Consider the following 24,376-nt stretch of genomic DNA (forward strand, 5'->3'; position numbering starts at 1 on the left):
CCATTAAGATTTTAAAAGGTCAGTGGTCTCTGGCCTCTTGTGTACCTATAACTCACCCACATATACATAAAAAATTAGAACTAAATCATGTACAAAGTCCATCAACATTTGGATACCACTTCCCAGAACTATTTCAACCCAAGGTGCTGCTCCCCAAGCCCCAACAGCAAACTCTTATCTAGCAGCACCTCTCAACTGTGATTCCTTTTATAGGAAAAGTGCTTCCCCCACCCCCCAGACAGTAATACCAAGACAACACACAAGTTTGTGTTTAAATCTACCTGCTTTTGCTAGCATAGATCATTTTTATTTCAGAAATAGACTTACTTGATGTGGACATTTGGTCATGAGTAAAACAGCCATGACAGCCAAGGACAGAGATTTCAGGGCATCTGCCATCAAGAGACTATTGTCGCTGCACATTTTCAAGGGTTTTTCAAGAACTCCAAAGGCAGAAGGCTTCACCAGTGCATAGAAGTCCCATAACAGTGAACATCTTGCTCTACCTCTGAGCAGGCAACCTACCCTCAATATTGTGAAGATCACTGCTACTTACCAGAAGCAGCTTTTCAAAACAACCTTCCACACACCACCTGTCACAAAATACCCTCTGGTTGTACATAATGTAACAAAACTAACCATGAAGGATAATGCCGTTTATTAAAAATATAGTCAGGAAGTCAGGGCATCGATGCAATTTTACATACACATTAGTCTGAAGTTCCATTATTCCAGCAGTTCGTATAAATGTTTCAGATCAAAAGAGAAAGAAAACACTTTACAGAGATCAGCAGTTGCTTATCAGTTTGGTTTTGAGTCCGTTTGTAGTAAAAATAAAACTCCCTCTTCCATTATTGAAGACTGTCTCCTTGATAAAGAATAAGTCTGTAAGCATTAAGGAATTTCTTCTCGCCATTAGTTGTTCAGTTGAACTTCTTGTCATATGCCAATTTTTTGATGTAGTTAAGTGCTATGCGTTGCCTGGTATTACTGTCTGGGTAACTGGGACTTTCCAATGACCTGTCACAAGGTCACTCCTTACTGTGGATACCAGCTACAGCAATGTCAAACCTAACACCTATATAACACTTCTCAAAGAATCATACAGAGCATGACAGTTCAAGACAATATTCTCATTACAACAGAGAAAACAAAATGGGTCAGGAAACCAAAGTGTAAAAGAAACAAATGGAGGTCATTTCTGTCAAAGGAACACCCAGAACCACTCAGGAAATCCTAGGCATAGTAATACACTTTTACACATTTCCTCCCAACCAGTCTTGGAATAATGGTGACCATCCTATTTCCTCAACTTTGTACTTTGTACTGTTAAATGAAAAAAAAATCTCAAAACAAGGTGAACTTGAGAGAACACCAAAAACTCAATCTGCTGGTGATGGGCTAGGGAGACGACGGCTCAGTGGGTTGAGTGCTTGAGCCATAAGCATGAGGACCTAGTTTGGGTCACCAGCACCCACCCACATTAAAGACAAAACAACAAAAACGAAAGGCATGACTGCACAGTGCTGGCGGGACTGTTGGAGTAGAAACACAGACAGGAGTGGGGACAACCTGGGGCTCTGGTCCTTGGCCTTCATGCACAAGATGCTCAAGTCACTCTTGAACAGGAGCTCAGCTGTTGGCTGTAAAACTTCTCATGAGGTGTGCCTAGCTCGACAACAACCAGACTCTCCCAGTGTTGGTGGCTATATGATATGCTTTTGCTGAGCTGGGCCACGGCACCTACTGCCTCTTAGATCAATATGCAGTCTACTCTCCTAGGACAAGGGAGATTCTGTTAACATCCTGACAGTGCAGCATTGGCTGTCATACCAATGGTGCTTGCTGGTCCCTGAATCAATCCTTTAGTGAGGACTAGAACAGCAAACCAAGTGTACATTCCCCAGGTGTGCAAAACTAAGGCCTCTGCTGAGAGTGCTTTAAAATGTGGTCTTCCTGACCCCAATTAACCACAGGTCCCACGCACTGAACACAGTAAAATGACAACCAAAGCTTTTCAATGACTTCCGGCTCTGAAACAGTCCAGTGAGAACCATAAGCATTCAATTGATGCAAGGAATCATTGAAGCCAAATCTGCCAGCACCACAGGTGTAAAATGCAAATACAGGTTATTTTAATATGAAACATCACTTTTATACAGATGTCTACATTTTAACAGACCTTTAAAAAGTGAGGAACAAAATGCTATGTTCACACAAAAATGTTTGTGCTCAGTTTGTAAAACACAAGAACTTTGGAGACAAAGGAGCCCAGATCTTCTGGCCAACAGGGTGAAGCTGAAGAACCCAAATCCCTCCCCCTCTAGGTAACATTGCTCATTTACAAGCCTCTGTGAGCAGAGGCCTCCTGGCCCCAACTCCTCCACACTGGGCAAACTGTCAAGAGATTTCTGTCAGCAGAGGATGTTTCCACGTAAGGCAAGGTCAGTGTAGAATGACAGTTACAGTAGTAAACTAAACCACTACCTTCCTTTGGGGAGATGGGATGAAGAAGGCTGTATGTCAAGAGAGTCAGCACAATTAGTTTTTTCAAAGTTCAGTTTTGTTTTTTGTTTTTAAAAAAAGGTGCATCTCATTTTTAAGGAGATGAAGGCAGAGTTCAAATTTATTAGTCTTCATTTGAGCCTTAGGAAGGAATGGATCAGCTCCCATTTTCTTTCCACATTTTGTGTTCAAGAAGCTGTAAACAACAAGACCCGCCACAGCTGGACTTGTGGTCACACAACGACTTTCTTGCACTGTAATGTGGCCGAAACGGCTTATTAGACAGGTGGGCATGTGTACAGCACAGAACTATCAACAAAAATGGTGAAGCAAACTTCTTTTATTTTTAGGTAAAAACATTAACCTGACGGATTATTGCAGATCTGAGAAATGAGCACACAAACAAATGGACAGCATTGTTTACAGGTGCTTTGATCTGTGTGGAGACAAAGGCTGAGCGGTTCATCTGCAATTAACGCTGGGAGATGATGAGAGAGTGAAATAAAGACTGAGAACAGCAACTTAAAACAGGAGTAAGGGAAGGAAAAAAATCGTTTAAACTCCAATACGGAATGAAAAGTAATTAATTTAAAACTTGACATCAATTTAAAATGGTCTGGCCATAGGATAAATACTGGCCAGCCCAAGCTGTGGACCTTTTAACCTACACAGAAAAATGAATGCGCTTTCCTTCCTCCTTTCCAGAGGGTGATGGAAATATGTAAACAGACCTAGTGTGTCACTTGGCAAAAAGCCAGGAGTGCTCTGTAACTATATTAAAACTAAGCTATAAGAAAAGCCTACTTACCTAGTTACAAAGGCTGAATTATATTGAGAATATATTTAAATTCAATAAATTTTAAATTGTTATCTTAATTTGAAAGAGCCCAGGATGACAAGGCCCAGGGCTAATGAAAATGTCTTTAACTGTTCATGTTGCATTATTTAAAAACAAAAACAACCTGTTTGAACTGCAGAGGCAGCAATGAAGTGGGAAAAGAAATTTAGAGAGAGAGGTGGAAAGCACACAGAACCCATTTACTAAACTAGAGTTGTCAAATACACATGAGTTTAATGTCTGTACTTATGTACAAGAGTTGTCTTTGGAAGAAACAAATTGCAAACTTAGCTAGATGGATACACACAGCCCAGAATTAAACTGCACAGCGACATTTATTGTTCCAGCCTGAAAAAACATCCCTTTGAAATTTCACACAGCAAAGCAAGTTAAAAACTTCACTCATCAAATAAATGATAATTTAAACACGAACTTGCTAAAGAAACCTCATCACAACAACGTTTTAGGGCCTGATCACTTTAAGTCCACGGGGCCATTATGAATTATAATCTGCAAGCCGATTTCCTACAACAAGAAGGAGGAACATGTTTCCTTGACTCAGGTGACACACAGAAAAGAAATCATGATTTTTTTTTCTTTTGCTGTAACAGGCAGACATTGATTTCTTGTTGTGATCAGGAAAGATGGAACGACTGTTGGCCTTCTCTTGCTGCTATCAACAGTTTATCACGCATTATCTCAATGCTCGAGTAGTCCGGCAACTTAAGATAGTTCACACAAGTCATTACAGAGGGTAAGAAGTCATCTGGGTTTTCTGTTGATTCAAATGTCTTCCGCACAATTGTCAGAGGTGGATTTAAACTCCGGAACCCTAATTAAGAGAAACAGAGTTTAAGAAATATGGTTATTTTTTTCAAATGTCACAAGACACATCACTGCTTTGTTCAGTGTTAAACTCCCACACAAAGTAGTCCTCTCTCTTGGCTAATGATGGCTGACTAGCTAAGAGCATTGGCCACTCTTCTGGACTCAATTGCCAGCACCTACAGGGTGAATGACAGGCATCCAGTCCAAGGATGATCCATCCAATACCCTCTTCTGGCCTTAGGCATACAGGACAAGCAAAACACCCATACACAAAATAAAAGTTAAAAAATTCAAACAAACTAAGCAGACTCATTCAACTTATTTTTAGAATCTATTCTTCTCTAAGTCAATTAAGAATTTAAAATTTGCAAACACTCTAGAATTTTATTGAAGCAACATTCCTATACATTAGTGACTGTGTATGTTTAAGGCAGGCTCTGAATTTCTCTGCCAGCGTTTCTTCATACTCCCAGGCAGATAGGTGGTCACCTTAGAAACCTAATGGATTGTAGTAACTAAGAAACACTGTACTCCAAGTAATGAGCTGTCTCCAAAGACAAGTGATGCTTCACTCACAGAATTAAGGCTAAGCACAGACACTACCCACCTCCAACCGGCAATCGTGGGCTACCCGTCACAAACTGGAGAAACAACCTCTGCTGCTCATTATCAAAACTACTGAGAATCTCAAACAAGAACTTCACAGCTCGACTAAAACAAGAAGCAGAACAGAATTATTTTGTGTTAAAATACTATGTCAATATATCAAGCCTCACTTATAATCATTGATAATGACATCTATTTTCAGATATGGTTACATATGAACTTTCATTACAACACATTATTTAAAAGTTTATTTTTGCTGTCATAGCTGAAATCCAAATGGAACAACTTTAACAATACAAAATTTTAGGAAAAAAAACTTCCCACTAACTTTGATGAGTTGACCCCTCTCCCTCTAAATCTCTAACTAAAACTGAAGAACTGGCAGAGTCCATACCTACCTGTCATGAGTATAGCCATGATCAGGCCTGCAGCATTCCATCAATGTTTTTGCATCCCAAGTGTCTGCTTTACTGCCACACAGGAGCTGATCCAGCTTTGAGATGAAATAAGGACAAAGAATTAGTAAAGAAACACCTGCATGCTTGGGTGACAAGTAGCTGTCTAAAAACATGGCTTCCAGGGTGCAACTTCACCAAGTCCCCTTCACATTGACCAGCAGGGCGCTCTGAGCAGAATGCTGCTGCTGTATTTTACTTTCACAGAAGGATTCTATTCCTCTCTGCCTCTAGAACACTCTTATTTAACAAACTTCCTTAATCAGAAAATTTCCGTAGCCTTCCCCAAACTCTAAGCCCTTACTTACTCTAAAATGCTGTAGAATGGTAGGGTTTGAAGGCGTAAGGTAAACTACTCTGCTATGATAATTACACAGACAGAGAAATGACCATGTCTTTTAGACAAGAGCTACTTACTTCTTCTGGGTAGAAGTACTGAAGATGACTGAGTGGGAAAACTGATTCAAATCCATCTCTGAATGAGTCAAATTGCCTAGAAACACCTTCATTTAGTGCCCAGAATATCACCAACTGCAAAAAGAAGTCATTTTTAAAACTCCACAAAATTCCAAATCTATTTTCTATTTAATATGTGACAAAGTATAGTAAATGACCTTCTAGAATCACTTTAAAGGCTAAAACTAAAAAAAGTTATTAAGCCAGGTGTGGTGGCACATGCCTTTAATCCCAGCACTGAAGAGGCACAGGAAGGCACATCTCTGAGTTCAAGGCCAGCCTCATCAACAGAGTGAGTTCCAGGACAGCAAGGACAGAGAAACCACACCATAAAGTTATTCAATCTCCAGACAATTTCCAAGAAAACTACATCAGTAAAAGGCCAGTCAGATAAAACACAATGTCAAAACTGCCACATACATTGTTACATTGTTTTAAAACTTCATAGAAAACCTTTCCTCCAGAAGATAATTACATGTTGTCTTACTAGAAGCCAAAGATAATATCCCAAGAGGTTAAAATGTTACTACTGAAATTAAAGATTAACATTTCAAGATCCTTAATTAGCAACTGGCCACATTTTTAATGTGGAATATTGACTTCTAACTCCTGTCCTCTGCAGTGTGTACCTCTTCTTAGAAACAGATACAGCTTGGACATGCAGGAGAACAAAATTTGAGGATAAGAAAAAGCAGCTCTAAATTTACTCAGCTCCCAGTGGCCCTGGTTAGTTTATTGGTACATAGAATATTCAGATTAAGATGAAACCATTACTACACTTTAAAACTAACAATTATAAAGTACTTTTAGAAAAGCAAGGATATGGATGTTTGCACATTGTTAGTAAGCTGGAAACGCAGCTTCTTCAAAGATAGTACAAGAAACAAGTAATATGAGAAGATAGACTGATTAGTTATTAAAAGGGATTACTTGAGTCATAGAACTGCTGGGAAGGCAAGGTCTTGGATATCATCTTCTTTTTAAAGAAAATAAACTACAGCTGAAGTTTTCCAGAGGCTCTAAAGTCCCACACAAGATTTTACGTAAGACCAAGGTTTCAAAATGAGTATTCTAGCTTGAATCCAATGTTCTTTTTAGCCCATGTCAAGATTAAACCCAAGCAAACTTTTAAACAATGCTAAATATAAAGATATAGCTTGTAATATTTGCATGCAAAGGAAAATAGTTTCTCCTACATTTAGCAACCTTAAAGTCTACCCCTGTAAATATGCTTTGGAGTGCATGAGCCCAACAAACACATTAAGTGTGGGTATGTGTGCCTATGTTGGTGTCTTAAAAGCAATTCTGCCAAGGCATCTGGCTTAAAACAAGGGCAGAAATGCAGTTCAAACAAGTGATGACTCCTTTTCACTGATATCTTCTCCTACAAGAGAAAAATGTGGTGTAATGGATGATATTCAATCACGCTTAAAGATGGGTCAATGTAAGATTTTATGAGGCACTGAGAAAGAACTGGTAAGGTTTTTTATACAAACATGTTTTCTGCAGAGTAAAGTGCAACCTTTCAGACCTAGAGCTCTTCCCAGTTGAGAGAAGATACAGGGCATCTATTATGATGGAGCCTTTGATGTGTGAATAACAGATAAGGAATTCCACTCTGTCCTTTGAACAAAGGATAAAATTTAAGGTCACTTTTCTAGGTCACCCTTGAGGTGAGTAGCAGACAGAGCCCACAATGATGAGGGTCATCCTAAAAGTGGACTATGGTGGACCTATTCAACATGCAGTTTTTGGTAGCATGTTATAAGACTGGGTGGAAGACTGTTTCAATGATCCACAAAGTCCACCTGTCTATCCACAGGTCTCACCTTCTATGTTTAGACTTTTGTGTCTATTTTCAAAGTGTGGAGAAAGTTAACTTCTTAGGATTTCTTTGCTGTTGTTTTAGCATAAGATATTTGTGTGATCTCTACAAAGTGCACAGAAGCTTACAAAGGCTGAAAGGGCCTCCAAGAGTGGTCCCAGTGGTGTGCAAGGTCATTAGCAAAGGTCCACACAGGCAGAAGCTAAGGGACCAAGTTTCATCAATCCTAACTCCCCTCCTCATAGGAACACAGCACACAAACTCCTATGGCCCATGACCCACAGAAAAGAGACAATACATACTCTTAGGTATTCCTCCAAATTGTGGATAGTCACTGGTATATCTTTCCCTCCTTTCTTCAGTTCAATGTTGGGAAACCCTGGCAGCGTGAAATCCAGTCCTAGATCTTCCACTGAACAGCCATTCATCGTAAGAGTTTCTAATGCATACTGTAGACTCTCTTTGGTCTTTTAATGGAGAGAAGAAAGAACACAGAAATTCATGCAAAATTCTATTGTAGTCACAAAAAACAGAATACTGTAACAACTGATGATTCCTGTAGTGCTGGTTAAAATTTTGGTTATATTCTACATATTAAACAAGTCACTGGAATCACAAAAGGAATCATTTTAAACACCTCTGTATCGATACAACTATTTTTGTAGAGAGAAACAGGATTGCTGAGGTATTTTCCATACTGAGAAATAGTTGCTCCCTGTAAACACACTCAAATCAAGTATTAGAGAAAGTCCCTATGCATTTGTTAAGCTTTAACAAAACAGAAGGAAAAAAAAAAACTTGTCTTAATTCTAGGCCTGTATTGATAAACCTAACTGTATACCCAAGAGTATATATAATTTGGAAAATTATAGGCAGTATAATAAATTTTTCCCCTCCCCTACAAGGCTCAAGTGTAAAGCACACCCTGGAGATGTTCACTTCTTATCCAAAAAGCACAGTACAGCTTTGTACATCGGGCGTGGGGGCTTCCAAGAAAGCTGAGCCAAGTCACATCAAACCCAGAGATTTTTTAAATGCTTACAACTTAAAAAGTCTACATAAATACTATTTTTTACATTAATGTAATGAACATACATTAAGGATCAATGACAAACACACAAATTGAAGTACTGAAATGAAGGCAGTTAATTAATGCTGATTCACATAAAAGCTCTCAAACTATCCTTCCCTAAAGCAGACAGGGGATTATGGAGGAACAAGTGAGGAGGAAAAGTCAAGGAGAGGGACATAGGAAATCCTGGAGGTTTGTTCTCATGAGGAATCTAGAGAGAACATTTGCACACCTGCCCATGCAGATACACACATGACAGAACACCACCTTAGGGGGGAAAGTTAACCTGTCTCTGGCTTATATATCAAATTGACCTTAAACATATTCCCAATTATCTTGTGAGAATTTCATCTACCAGGTCAAGGGTCTAGCTCAGTGGTGGAGTGCTTGCCTAGCAGACATGAAGTGGCAGATGTGGTCCCTAGCATTGTTTTAAAACAAAACAAACAAAAAACCAACCAACCAACCAAACAAACAAAAAAACCCAGTCAAATATGAACCAGAAAAATGTGCCTCATTTGTATGTTTTACAAAACAAGGGGAGAGTGGGTCAGGGATGTAGGTCAGCTGGTTATGCACCCTGGGTTTAACCACCAGTACTGAATAAACCTGACAATGTGACAAACATATTTAGTTCCAGCATTTGGGATTGAGAGGGAGGAAGATCAGAAACTCAAAGTAATCCTTGGCTACATATTAAGTTTACATCAAGTTAGGACACCAAAAGTAAATGCATCTTACAAGATTGTAGAAGATTGGGTATACGTGAGGCAATCAAAACATGCTACAAGTTTTATCTCCTTTTATTTTTCTTTCTCATTCCTTATGTAACACATGCTAAACAATGTGTTAGAAGTTTAAATTATTAGTGTCTGAGAACCTTAGGGTAGGAATGGGAAAGCAAGCAGACCCCTGAAGTTCAATGGACAGCTAGTCAAGCCAATCAGTGAGATTTAGGCTCAAAGAGCTATGTATCCCAAACATCAGGTGGAGAATGACTGAGGAAGCTATCCAAAGTGAACCTCTGGACTCCATGGGCATAAGCAAATACACCAACACAACAAAAGTCTTGCAGTTGTTCAATACAAACCTACGCAATTCTAAATACCCTTTAAAATATTGTTCATTTATTTTAATTTGTGTAGTGGTATTTGCTCTGCCCATGACTTTGGGCTTTATGTCCTGAAGGAAGCGGTGACCTCTTAAAAAAAAAAAAAGTAAATTGAGAAATCTCCCAACCAAAAAAAGCCCAGGGCCAGATGGTTTCAGTGCATAATTCTACCAGAATTTCAAAGAACAGCTAATACCAATGCTCCTCAAATTGTTCCACACAATAGAAACAAACAGAAGGAACATTGCCAAATTCTTTCTATGAGGCTACAGTTACCCTGATACCCAAACCACACAAAGATGCAACAAAGAATTACAGACCAATCTCCCCCATGAACAGTGATGCAAAAATACTGAATAAAATACTAGCAAATCCAAACACACACACACACACACACATCATCCACCATGATCAAGTAGGCTTCATCCTAGAGATGCAAGGATAGTTCAACATATGAAAATCTGTCAATGTAATCCATCATATAAACAAACTGAAAGAAAAAAACCCCACATGATCATCTCATTAGATGCTGAAAAAGCCTTTGACAAAATCCAACACCCCTTCATGATAAAGGTCTCGGAGAGATCAGGAATACAAGAAACATACCGAAACACAATAAAGGTAATTTACAGCAAGTCAACAGCCAACATCAAACTAGAAAATATGATCCTGAATGAGTTAACACAGACTCAAAAAGATAAACATGGTGCTCGTTTGGGCAGCACCTATACTAAAATTGGAATGATACAGAGATTAACATGGCCCCTGTGCAAGGACAACATGCAAATTCGTGAAGTGTTCCATATTTTTAAATTTTCTTAATTTAAATAAATAAACAGATAAATAAAAAGAAATTTTAAAAAAAGGAAGAAAAAAAAAAAGACAAACATGGTATGTACCCACTCATAAATGGATACTAGATGTAAAGCAAAGGATAATCAGACTATAACCCACAGCTCCAGAGAAGGTAGGAAACAAGGAGGACATTAAGAGGGACATACAGATGGGTAAACAGATGAGATCTCCATGAGTAAACTGGGGATAAGGAAGGCAATAGAGGGAGAGGATGGGGGATGAGAACATGAGGGAACAGGATGGCTGAGCTGGGGGAAGGAAGGAGTGGGAGAGCAATGAAAGATGTATCTTGATAGAGGGAGACATTATAGGGCAACAGAGAACCCTGGAGATAGGGAAATTCCCAGGAATCCATAAGACCGACCCCAGATTAGACTACTAGCAATAGTGGTGATGGTATCTGAACTGGCCTACCCTGGTAATCAGATTGGTGAACACCCTGTCATCATAGTGCCTTCATCCAGTAACTGATGGAAGCAGATGCAGAAATCTACAACCAAGCACCAGGCCAAGCTCCAGGAGTCCAGTCAAAGAGAGAAAACAGGGATTATATGGGGTGGGGTTGGGGAGTGGAGAAGTGGTCAAGATCATGATGGGAAATCTACAGAGATAACTAAACTAAGCTCATAGGAACTCAAACATTCCAGACTAGACACTGCATACGGAGAGAGATGTGTAGCGGGGTCTGTTTGAGGGGCAGTGTGATCAGAACTATCCCTGGTGTATGAGTTGGCTTTCTGAATCCTATTACCTATGGTCAGACCCCTTGTCCATCCTTGATACAAAGGGCAGGGGCTTGGTCCTGCTTCAACTGAATGTACCAGACTTTGCTGTCCCCGCATGGGAGAACTTACCCTTTTAAAGGAGGGGATGGGAGTTGAGTTGTAGGGGGAAGAGGAGGTAGAACAAGCAAGAGGAGGGATGAGAGGGGGATCTGTGGTTGGTATGTAAAATGTTTAAAAACATTTTAATTGAGAGAGAGGAGAGAGGGAGAGAAGAAAGGGGCTACTAGTACAGTCATAATGGCAGGAACTTGAGAGAATTGTTCATAGTACAACCACAGTCACAAGCAGAACTCAGTAGAGTAATACACATGCTAATACTCAGCTCACTTCCCCCACTCTTACACAACCCAAGATCTTCTGCTTATAGAATAGGGCCACTCACTGTGAGTTAGTCTTCCTACCTTATTAACATAATCAAGACAACACAACACAGATACACTGTCAGAAGCTAAACTTTACTAGATAATTCCACAGAAGTGTGCCAGAGACTTGTCTCCTACATGCTGACAATGAATACTAATAACTATCACAGCATCTTTAGATACTATCTCCTCATAAACATAACTGGGAGATAAAATGAATACCCTTTCAAATCATCTTCCAGCCTCTACTGTGTTTACTCCATCAAGGTGCAATGCTGTCTTTTATGAATGTGCTAATCTTACCTTAAAATAATCTTAAAGTGCTGGAAAGATAGCTTAGCTGTTAATAGCACTGGTGCTGATCTTTCAGAGGACCTAAGTTCTGTTCCTAGAATCCATATGGTGACTCATAGCCACCTATAACTCCAGGTATAGAAAACCTGACGCCTTTTTCTGGCCTTTTTGGGCACCAGGCACACATGCAGTATACAAACTCAGATACAAGCGGTCATACATACCCATAAATACAAATAAATAACTATAAAATGACATTTGGTTAAACCTACACGAATATAAGTTACTGCACAATGTTACTTTTTAGAAAATACAACCTGTTTTCTTCTGATATCCAATACTCATACATATAATCACAAAGTGAGCCTAAATGAGCTGGTAATATATACATTAAAAAAAGGCAGCAATGATACAGAGCTCATGATTATCTGTGAGATGAAACAGAAACTTCAAAGGGTAGGCATCCATAAACCTGTTTTTGATTAATAATACTGGGTAGTGAGCCTAGCACCTCATACATGCTAGTTTAAGTGCTTTACATTTGAGCAGTATAGCCCCAGCCTGTGAACAACCATTAAAATCTATTTCCAAGCTAAGTATAGTGGTATAAACTCGCAATGCAAGCACAAACTGTGGTAGAGAGGTGAAGACGACAGAGAAACAAAGAAGTATCTTTCCGAAGAATTAATGATAAGGTATCTGATTACCTAAAATTTAAGACAAGTGGTCTTAGAACTTCCATTAGAAGTATATTTTATTTGGAAATCAAGACATTCACTTGCTGTTATTAGCAATCACAGCGGGTACATTGTGAAATCAGGCTGTTTTTTTAAAACTATTATCAAATAAACTAGGTCAAATACAAACCAGTGAACAAGCCTCATAATTCTAGAACAAATAACTGATCTGATCCTCTGGTTGTCTCTTCCAGACCTACCTGGGATTTATCCTGCTCCAGTCTCTTCTTCTGTCTGACAATGTCTTCTAGGTGATATACTGATCTGGCTACAACCGGATCAATGTCAAATAAATCATGAGATGTCAGTGAAGTTTCCTGCCGCAGCATCCACTTATAAAAGGGCAGGCCAAGGGGAAGGTCCACCTGAAAGGGAACAAGCAACATACTTTGTCACAACTAGCTTGTAATAGGCACTTTACAAGAGGTCATTTGAATAGGTCAAATATTCCCAGGGGGAAAAATTAGGAACTGTTTCTATCTTTAAATGAAATTGAGAGCCACAAATCTCTGCCAAAATTTTAGCATGCTAAAGAACCTATTTAAGGGAACTGGAGAGAATGGCTCAGTGGTTAAGAACACTGGCAGCTCTTCCAGAGGACCTAGGTTCAATTCCCAGCACCCACATAGCAGCTCATAACTGTCTGTAACTCTAGCAACAAGGACCGACATCCTTACACATGCATACATGCAGACAAAACAGCAATGCTCATAAAAAGAAACTTTTAAAAAAAAGAACCTATTTAAACGTAACACAAAAATGAACACCAATGGTGAACATACAATGTCCATAAAGTATTTTACCTGTGTACCTCTGAAACACTACATGAAGTGTTCGTCAGTGAAATTTTACTTTATTCTGAACCAAGTAAACTCAATACAATTCTACTTATATATTTAATGTTCTAAAATCAGAGAAAGTAAAATGAAAAACTTAAAACAAATTAAAATGAATGGAACTTCTAAAATAACTAGTGAGCTGTATACACCTCTTAGAGAATGTAAACTTGTGGGTTTCTCAAATGAAAATGTTTTACCCATACTGATAAAGTACCTCAGAAAATGTGAGAAGAGGAAATGAAGAAAAGTCCAGAAATATTCAAACCTCCATGAATATTGATTCCTTGGTTTATTATCACAAGAGCATTCTAACAGAAATTCAATGAGTTTACCTACAATGCTCATGGCTTTCTTGCTGAATTAAAAACATCAAATCGAATCCTGACAAAAATACAATTATTGCCATCTTTATATTGCCTGACTCTGAGCCCTGGCTACTGAAGGAATGCTACACAAACTAGAGGTTGAGTGCTGTCACAGCCTTACTTACACGTGTGCTTCAGAAGCAGAATTGGCATTTTAAATGAAATTCTCAAGCAGTTTGTGCACACATTCAAAATAGAGTGCTCTAGAACACAGCATTGAGTGCAGGGGACTAAGGTACTTTTACAGAACATTGTACAAAATCACAGACAAGCAAACAATCCTAAACTTACCAATCTGAAATCCATGATAGCCTTAGCCATTAATTTTCCTAAGAAGCGAAACTTCATCTTAACCTTTGCGATATGAGCTGGCTTAGCTGTCCTACCAAAGGGAAGCGCAAACAGGCCCTGGAGGTTTTGAATATACTTGGTCCCTTCTTGGCTTCCTGTAAAACGAGCAAGTCACCAAACTTCAGATGAGACTTTCCAAAATAAAACAAAATCTGATAACTAAGAACATTAAGAAATTTAGTTTTCACAAAACTGGAGCAACGGCCTCTAAACTAGAAAGCCTTCCCATTGGAGAAAACAGCTCCCCCCCCCCCACACACACACACAAAAAAAAAAAAAGAAAGAAAGGCAAAGAACAAAGCCCCAGCAGAGACTGACTAGGATGTAGGACCCCTTACCTGATCTGAGTAATACAAACCGACCCACTCACATCTGCACATTACCTTTTGGATTGCTAAGAGTTACTTCTTCACCTCTCCAGAGACCCAAGTCAGCCCTCTGTAGTTCCTGAGAAACAAGTGCATAAAACTCCAGTGTTGGCCCAAGACCTGTACCAACCTAAAAAAATAAATAAATAAAAGGAGAATCATTTTAGAAATTGTGGTGTCATTTTGCCAGGCAACCTCTTGGCAACATGGACATTTGTTGTTGTTGTTTTGGTTTTGGTTTTTCAAGACAGGGTTTCTCTGTATAGCTTTGCGCCTTTCCTGGATCTCGCTCTGTAGACCAGGCTGGCCTTTAACTCACAGAGATCCGCCTGGCTCGGCCTTCCGAGTGCTGGAATTAAAGGCACCCAACATGGACACTTATACAAAGTATTTGCCAGGAGAGGTGGTTTTCCAAACTGTCCAGAATAGACATTCTCTGAGTCTTGGGCACTGGAAACCCTCTGGCCCCAACATTCCATTTGAGGCTCAAAATTCCTGCTGAGGTTACGAATTTTGCCTTTAGAGAACAACATGGTACTATTTGTATATGCTATTTTTCTCTTTAAGGGAACTATCATCCCAAAACCAACTAAAGTGCCACCTTCTCAGGAGAAGCCCCCCAACCTCCCCCAAACAATTAGTTTGACTCTTTCCTATGGCATTTTAGGGTCTTGTCACAATTCCATTACATACTTGTCTTTTAAGTTTTAAATGAAGAGAATTATTCTGACTGCCTTGAATTCCCATACAGTCTAACACACATTTAATAGGAGTCTAAGGGGTAAAATTCAAGGTCCAAATTCATGTTAGCAACCAGAGTTAGTTAAGCCAGTGGCCTCTTAAGTCCAAGGGTACACTGGAACCCCCCCAAGATAGTTATCATTGTCACACACCATCGCAACAATAGGGCTGGGGGAGGGGGCGGTCCTGGAGCTCCTGATCTCCTGATCTGTTAAGTTTAGGGGGACTAGGCTTTGCTATTTAAAATTAAAATTTAAAGGTGACTGTTCAATTTACAAAGTTTCTACATGACAGCACCATTATCAATATGGAGTAGTGTTCACAGACTCGGCATTCCTCCATGCTCTAGCAGGATCTCACCAGTTTAGTCCATAACAAAGACAAGCAATAATAAGCTTATATCACAGTTAAGATTATAATCTGACAAAAATCTGCTCAAGTGACCACTCGCTTACAAACATGTGTAAACAATTTATTTTTAAAATAGTCCATACTATCTTAAGAGTTGATAAAGTCTACCATATTTCCTATTTTAAAGCAGTCATTTTGCACCCCAAAAGCCCTTTCTGATTAGCTCCCACCCTTTCCACAGAAGTCCACATAAGTAAATGGGTATCACTATTTAACCCAGAGTGAATGAATGCTCCAACAGGTATCTGGTAGTTCACCTTTGGCTTTTCTTACTCCCCACAATCGAAACCAGTCACTATACAATATAAGCTCTGCCTTAAAAACACATTCTAAACTAATGATTCTCCACCACTGATGATTCATTCTCCTGAATGACCACATACACTAGTGTTCCTAACATCCTACATACCACATTAACAGTGACACTGCCTAAGAAAAAGCTTTCTTGTTCAAAGCACAGCACATTTTTTAAACCACAGCCTATATGATCCCTACTTTCAGTATCACTGACCTTGACTGCTACTGCTCTATCCTAACTAGCTCTAGCCACTTTGATCCCATGATAGTTGGAACACACTGCCTGAGCTTCTGCTAGAACCATTCTCTCTAACAGCAGGGACTTGCTTTCAACTCAGATGTCACCTTAGAACCAGATTACCATCTTACCCAACCTGTTCTATCGTCTTTAATCTTTCTTGATCACATAGTTTAAAATGGTAGGATGCACGTGTGCGCACCACCTTCTAAAACTAAAGAAAACCTCCACAATGGTAGTGTAGGGACCTTGTTTATTTTGATTGTCCACCATTGATTGCCAGCCACTGGAAGAATGGGCAATTTTAGACATGCAGTAACACTGTTGCCCACAAGGTGGCGCCCTGGGGCCATTTAACTCCCTTTTTTCACAAAATTATCCCAAAATAATCCTAACACTCGATTCCTTTCTCTTAAATGGTTATTTCTAAAATAAAATGGATTTAACTTAAAGTATTAAATCCTTTCTTTTAAAAAAAGGAATTAAATTCTACAGGTGTTAATGAATGCCTATGTCACACCCACTAAAGCAACACAACTCCCTCCTGAGGCCGGTCAGGAGTATTCTGCCTAGACATCCACTAATGACCAGCCACTTAGTTGGTCTGGCTTTATTTCTATTTTTTTAAAGAGAGGAAAATATGATATTCCAGGAATAAAAACACAGAATAAGAGACTCTGTCTCAAACAAACAAATTTAAAAACCAGCACAATACCACTACCACCAACTTAGCTTAAAATAGTCATTTTACTTCAAAGTTAACACAAACCAGCATATTTATATGCCAAGCAATGTTCTGTTTATCATATTTTAGTTTGTTAGCCATTCTAGCAAGATGGTGTGATGAATATATTTTCCCAATGAAGTTGGATTCTTTAACTTCTTTTCAGACTAGGGAAGACCCACTGAACACCATAAACTATTGGTTTCTGCACTAGCAGCTAAAATCTTAACCCTAAGCAGAGCCACTGTAAAGCTGTTCTGAACCCATATGGGTCTCATTTAATTATAACTGTTTATGTATAGTTCATGCCTGTTGTGTGTGCATGTGTGAATGAATGCATATGTATGTGCAATCCAAGTGTTCGGGTTTCAACAGACAATGTGTGTTAGACATTTCTCTTTTCACTCTGAGTTTCAGGGAGGCTTGGTGGCAGGTTCCTTTACCCACTGAGCCACCTTCACCAGCCTTAGATTTCATCCTACAATTTGAAAATGAGAGTGAAAAAAATAATCCAGCATTCAGAAAAGAAAAATACTGGAATAAGAAAATAGAAAGCATGTTTAATACAGTAAACACACCTGATGGTTCACAGCAAAGGTTTTTACAGCCTTACAAATGAGAAATTTGAGTACCATACCCTGTGAGCAAAAACTACTTGGAGGGGGAGAAAAATCCAAACCAGTACTAAAAGGCTTATAAACACATTACCTCCCTCTTTTTCTTTTCCATCTCCGCTGCCTCCAAAACCTTCAAAATTGCACTGGCTTATGTCACTCATCACCAAGGCCCAATACCTTTGTTCAAGTCTCAATCTGCTGGAAAACGTCTCTCTCTTTCCACTAAGAGTCTTTGCAAGGCTTAACTCCCTGTCTGAAAGTCTCATTTGTGTGGCACCTACATCAATTACTGGCAATGCCCTTTTGCTTTTGTACCCCTGATCAGTAAGAACGGGACAGTTCTGCCATAATATGGATACACTTCTCCAGACAAAAACCTCTATGTATTTTTATTCTGGGGACTGTGGGCCCTTAGAGCTTTTCAAGGAAAGTTTTTATAAGATTATGTTTAAGAAACTGAGTAAAAAATTAAAGCCATGACTACAATTATTTAAATAGCTACTGGTAATACTGCAGACAAAACTATTAAACTTACAGTGTGTTTACTATGATACAGTGTTCTAACTTCATACATAAACATAAGAACTTAGCTACAACTTTGAGGATGTATTTCTATTATTCACATTTTTTAACACAAGAAAACAGAAGCAAAGCAGTGCAGATTCAATGGAGTTAAAATTCACCAAGCTTCGTCTTTACACAGAAAGCCATCACTTGAATCTCTTGGCACACTGCCCTTTTTGCCTGATGAAAATCATCTCATGGGGATGAAGAGATGGTTCAGCAGTTAAAAGCACTGAATGCTCTTAGAGGACCAAGGTTCAATTCCTAGAACCCACATGGCAAATAACAACTGTCTGTAACTCAAGTTCTGTGGCAAAACAACAATGCACATAAAAAATTAAAATTAAATTAAAAAAAGAAAAAGAAAATCATTCTTTTTTTCTAAGAAAGAAAGAAAAAAAGGAAGGAAGGAAGGGGAAGGAAGGAAGAAAACAAGGAAGAAAGAGAAAAAAAGAAAGAAAGAAAGAAAGAAAGAAAGAAAGAAAGAAAGAAAGAAAGAAAGAAAGAAAGAAAGAAAGAAAGAAGAAAGAAAGAAAGAAAGAAAGAAAGAAAGAAAGAAAGAAAGAAAGAAAGAAAGAAAGAGAGAAAGAGAGAAAGAGAGAAAGAGAGAGAGAGAGAGAGAGAGAGAAAGAGAGAGAAAGAAAGAAAGAAAGAAAGAAAGAAAGAAAGAAAGAAAGAAAGAAAGAAAGAAAGAAAGAGAGAAAGAAAGAGAGAAAGAAAGAGAGAAAGAAAGAAAGAAAGAGAAAGAGGGAGGCAGAGAGGGAGAGAGGGAAGGCCTCAAACTATATTAATGTGAAATGATCATTGAATATGAACTAAAATAATAAAACACAGGATTTAAAATCTGAGATATCATTCATGGGAAATCTTCCAATGCAAACACATGAAAGAAAAAAATTATCAACTAGATAAATGATAAACTGAAAGGAAATGACAAGCCATTTATAAATCCAGTTAACAAAACTTTTTTTCTTTTTGGTTTTTCAAGACAAGGTCTTTCTGTGTGTAACAGCCCCAGTTGTCCTAAACCTCAGTATGTTTGAGACTAGACTACGCTAGTCTCAAACTCAGAGATATGCCTGCCTCTGTCTCCCAAGTGCTGGGATTAACTTAATTCATCAGTAAAGCAAAACCAAACTAAAAGATAAGAAGTCTCAGAAACTTTTCCAAAATGGCTAAGTGACCAACAACAATGCAAAAACAATGTTTTCAATACAAGGAAAATGCTATTTCAAATCATACCAAGATTCTACTACTAACTCATTACTAATTTCAATTCTTAAAACTGAAAAACCTAGCTGGGCGGTGGTGGCGCACGCCTTTAATCCCAGCACTCTGGAAGCAGAGCCAGGTGGATCTCTGTGAGTTCCAGGCCAGCCAGGTCTACAGAGTGAGATCCAGGACAGGCACCAAAACTACACAGAGAAACCGTGTCTTGAAAAAACAAACAAAGCACTTCATTAGAGAGAAAGCAGACCAAAATTTTTTAAAGCTAAATTTCCCAACTACCTTTCAGAATTTCATAGTATCAATATGCACAAATGACATTTTATCAAGAGCGTAAGTTACAATGCCATCAAGAAGTCCAAAACTCACCTCATTTTCATACTGGATTTCTAACATTGCCCGTGAACTCCCAAGGTCCTGCATCACGGACTCAGCTTGTTTTAGCAGCTCCTCTCTGTTCACAGTGCGCTAACAAAGGAAACGGATGTGAAGAAATAATGCTTCAGGTATCACTTACTGCAGTGCAAAATAGATTTCACTGTTAGAAAAGTACTCCTTTAAGCACATCCCTTAGGAAGGTTAAAGTGGCTGCACTGTTAAAGACATTAACCAGTCCCTGAAACTGACCAGACTCACTACCCTCCGTGTTAGATTAAACAATATAAAGCTGAGAGTCCCTCTCAGGGAAAGTAAAGCTAAGCTGCACAGAAGACTCAGATAAGCTGACTTGCCAAGACTTGGAAAAGCTGAGTTGCAAAGAACATTCTCAGACAAGAAAGGCTACAAAAAGAGACCAGCACAGTTACCTGGAAGAAACAGAAACCAACTGGAAGAGGTTTAGACCAACTGAGGAACCTGGAAAGGTCACTCTCCAAACTGCTGAGCTGCCTATATACTGTGCAGTGTGCTCCAGGTACCGAGCTTTGTCACCCACACTACAGTGGGCTTTGATAATGCAATTATCTTTTGAGTAATTTATGCTTCTGTAAGTAACCCCTCACCCATAATCCTGTAAGTAACCCTAATAAAACTCATCTTCACCACATTGGACATCTGTACTTTGTTCTGTTCTGGAACTCCCTAACTGGGGTGAGAAGATGTGTGTTGTGTCTCCCCAGGAAAAGTTTTGTCACACAACAAGTATTCTCTCCATGTATGAAAGAAAGCTAGATATAAGTATAATTACTGATATAACCTGATCCATAGTTTAAGTTTAGAAAATTCAAGACAGAGAAAAGATCTTTGCTACTTGGCCAAACAGTGATATAATTCAGGGATCCAGCTACATAAAATCTCCTTGGGCACATTTATACTTTGATGATAGGAAAGTAGGTGTGGAGACTACAGAGGAGACAGGCAAGGTGTTTCTCTAGGCTCTGAACTGCCAAGAACAAGATGCCTCCTAATGAGATCATGAGGATGACAAAGGTCCTGCTATTTCCAAACATAGAGCACTGCTACTGATGGAAATCTTCATGAGATAAAGAAATAACATTATTTGCTGATAAGTACAGCAACATGGGTATGTATATGTTTGTTTCTAATTACAGTCACTCCTTCTACCTTTTGCTATTCCTAACAAAATGGACTTTTGGGACTAAAAACTTGGAAGCCTGGAAACATATACATACATACATACATACATACATACATACATACATACATACATACATACATACAAAAGAACAGTGGAATTTCCTGGGCAGTGGTGGCGCACGCCTTTAATCCCAGCACTTGGGAGGCAGAGGCAGGAGGATTTCTGAGTTCAAGACCAGTCTGGTCTACAGAGTGAGTTCCAGGACAGCCAGGGATACTCAGAGAAACCCTGTCTGGAAGGAAACACACACAAACACAAACACAAACACAAACACAAACATACACACACACACACACACACACACACACACACACACACACACACACACACACACAGTGCAGGTCAAAAGGCTGGGATTGGTCTCACATGAAATGGCTTTGGTACAACTGCCAGCTAACATTAGAAGCCCGGAAGATGATAAAGTCAGCAACACCTGAGCTGACTGGAACAGACTTAAACTATGCAAGGGATTCTGTTTCACTCTCTTCCAAATGGGCTGCCATGCTAAGGGAGTAAAATGCACCTAATACACAGAGTCAATTTTAAAAGAGAAGCTTTCAAAATTAAGGTGTAAGCACCATGGTAACTAAATGAAGGATGTTAATTCAAAAATAACAGAAGACAAAATTGAAAAAAAAAAAAAAAACAGACAACGGGAAATTTTACTAACGGGTGATTTTTTGAAAGACAGAATGATAGAATTCAGCAATTAAGAAGAGTAACTGCTACTTGGTTCCCAGACCCTTCCCATATGCATATGCAGCTGGAGCTCACAACCTCCAGCTGCATATGCATAAACACTCACACAGAATCAAGTGAAAGCTGTGCATAATCAGATGCAGTATTTTAGGTTCTGCCTTTAATTTAAAAAGCTCAGCATCAATAAATACTTAGGAAATACTTACCTTTTTTCTATCCAATCTAGGTGCAACTCTGCTGTCTTGGGAATCAGACTGGTTGATTTCTGGGTTGGTATCAAGTAATCGTTGCATGGCCCGGTCCCGATCAAATGCAGTTACATAAAAAAGCATTTGTCGGGTATCAAAAGGAAAGAAAAACGGGCTATAAAAGATAAAATACAAATTTATCATCTGGATGAGAATCAGAAGACATTTAAAAAACTTCAAAATCTACATTGAAAACAACTTCTGATATAATACACTATGATGTACACTTTTAACTCCAGCACTGGGGAGGCAGAGATGGGAGGATTCCAAGTTCAGCCAATCTGGTCTACATAACAAGCTCCAGGACAGCCACAACTACATAGAAGGACCCTGTCTCCACACACAAAAACAATTCTGTAACAGTTTTGTTGCCATGGAGTTTTACTCTGCTGCCCAGATTGTCTTTAAACAGTCCTCCTAAAACATCTCTAATGGAAGGGCTTACAGGAGTACACCATTACAACATCACACCTGGCTGTTGTTGAAATTACTAAATGTTGAGCAATCATGTATTCTACATGCCTTTCCACATGAAATCTACAACTGTCTATTCACAATCACCTTAAAAGCTTTTTGAAAAGCTTTGCGGATATGCAAGCCCTCATGCCATAGAAGCTCAACAACATTCCAGACTCTAAATACAAAAGTTAATAGCTTTAGTACTTCATGATAAGCATCACAGGCTTAGCATTTTAAAAAAAAAAAAAAAAAAAAATCACTTGGAAGAAAAGCTCCTTGTTTTCAAAAAGAATGAATCCTACAGCCAAGACACTTCCTACAATAACTTTAAGAGTTTGATTTTATTTTCATTTTTGAGAAAAGCTTTTGAAATGTCCACCTGAATCTGTTTCTTACAATATGGCAGCATGTAGGGGATATGGTGAATCCAAGTGAAAAACCTCAATTTCTAACTTATATTTACCATAACTAATAATAGGCCTATAGTATTTAGTTCAAAAACAGCTCAGAAAACCAAGTAGTCACATCGCTGAACCAGCACCATGCTAACATTTACAAGTATATCAAAGGGACTGTCTTACCAGGTTTTTCCTAGCTCAGTGAGCCATGTTGGGATGTTTCCTGTCATGATTACTAGAGGATCTTGAAGCTGCCTATTCGCTTTTGCTGTTAACTTACTGTTAATAAATTCACTAGTTGGAATAATCTCCTTGCACATCGCATTCTGTAAAATTGAAAAAAAATTAAAAATGTCTTCCATAAGTCAGTCAGTCTGTAGATTTCACCTGTGTTTTTACATGCAATATCCAGTCCCTCAATGCTATTTCCCATTTCTGAAACTTCTTATATCCAAACCCCATGAAGCTGTTTCCTTCACTCTTGCCCATACTATACAAATAAGAAATGAGGTATGCAACCGTTTACTCATGAAGAAATGAGTGCTGGCTAGATTTATGTCAACTTGACACAAGGGAAACCTCAACTTGCTTTTGGTCATAGTATTTCATCCCAGCAACAGAAACCCTATCTAGGACAGAAATTGGTACCGGGACTATGAGGTATTGCTGTGACAGACCTTGACTATGTTATGTTGTTTTTTGGAGGACTATGGAAGCATCTTTGACCTTTGGGCTGGAAAAGTTAGTGAAGATTCAAACCTCAGTGAACTGTGCTGTGGGAGTGTGGAGGATAAGGATGTTGAGTTATGCAGAGGATGGAAGCCTGGCTTGTGAAGTTCCAGGAGGAAGTTTTGGGAGACACTTCATTATCTATCATTATCAGGGCCACTACATATTTTGAATTTAAGAGCCTCTGGCTCTTGTCAGCAAGAGCTCAAGACTCAGCTTTGACTAACAAGAGACCAGCACCACTGAAGTGAAACCTTTGTGTTACTACTGGGACAACTGACGCTGGTCTGCTGGAGGTGAAAAATTAGCAGTAGTTAAGAAGAAACTAGCATCATTGAGGTAAAATCTTCTGGGAAGTGTTTTCTCAGTCAGAACACAAAAGCTATGTTCCAAAGGTGCCCAAAGTTTTATCTTGAACTGGTAGCTGAACTTGGTGGTGTATGAGTCACCTAGGTGGTACTATTTTGAACTCATGAAAAGCAGGTGAGGTTTCACACTGAGGGGCTGTGGGGCATGGCTCAAGTCACTGAAGAGAATTGAGCCCAAGTGAGGCTGCTGGTAAAAGTGCAGCCCAGTTGCAAAAGACCTCAGCATTTTGGAGATGCCAGTACCATGGGATGATCACCAAGGAAAGCAGCAAAAATGAACTGGATCTCAGAAGACAAGCAGTATGCCTGGTAGAGGAAGCTAGAGAAGTGACCCAATTCCCTTGGATGACCCATAAGAGTGAGTGAATCCCAGATATTGGAAATTGGGTTATTTACACTCTCCGAGT

At 39.0% G+C, this 24,376-nt stretch overlaps 1 protein-coding gene and 1 non-coding gene across 51 annotated transcripts in view; one reads left to right on the forward strand and one right to left on the reverse strand.

Moving 5' to 3' along the window:
• Positions 1 to 641: 641 nt before the first annotated feature.
• Trip12 (thyroid hormone receptor interactor 12) overlaps positions 642 to 24,376 on the reverse strand; it is a 128,714-nt gene continuing 104,979 nt past the window's right edge. For all 50 annotated transcript variants that reach the window (XM_076549440.1, XM_076549447.1, XM_076549445.1 and 47 more), the window contains 11 exons: positions 23,056 to 23,198; positions 21,974 to 22,130; positions 19,841 to 19,939; positions 14,668 to 14,782; positions 14,225 to 14,379; positions 12,930 to 13,094; positions 7,816 to 7,980; positions 5,650 to 5,763; positions 5,176 to 5,270; positions 4,779 to 4,882; positions 642 to 4,175 (listed from right to left, as the gene is read on the reverse strand). In XM_076549440.1, the coding sequence (XP_076405555.1) occupies positions 3,979 to 4,175; positions 4,779 to 4,882; positions 5,176 to 5,270; positions 5,650 to 5,763; positions 7,816 to 7,980; positions 12,930 to 13,094; positions 14,225 to 14,379; positions 14,668 to 14,782; positions 19,841 to 19,939; positions 21,974 to 22,130; positions 23,056 to 23,198 (1,509 nt within the window). In that variant the 3' untranslated portion in view covers positions 642 to 3,978. The remainder of the gene's footprint in view (positions 4,176 to 4,778; positions 4,883 to 5,175; positions 5,271 to 5,649; positions 5,764 to 7,815; positions 7,981 to 12,929; positions 13,095 to 14,224; positions 14,380 to 14,667; positions 14,783 to 19,840; positions 19,940 to 21,973; positions 22,131 to 23,055; positions 23,199 to 24,376) is intronic.
• Positions 10,403 to 10,506, forward strand: LOC121822186 (U6 spliceosomal RNA). Its single transcript, XR_006063200.1, has one exon. It is a non-coding gene; the product is annotated as a U6 spliceosomal RNA (small nuclear RNA).

Source organism: Peromyscus maniculatus, chromosome 13 (genome assembly GCF_049852395.1).
Source record: "Peromyscus maniculatus bairdii isolate BWxNUB_F1_BW_parent chromosome 13, HU_Pman_BW_mat_3.1, whole genome shotgun sequence".
In the NCBI taxonomy this organism is placed as follows: domain Eukaryota; kingdom Metazoa; phylum Chordata; class Mammalia; order Rodentia; family Cricetidae; genus Peromyscus; species Peromyscus maniculatus.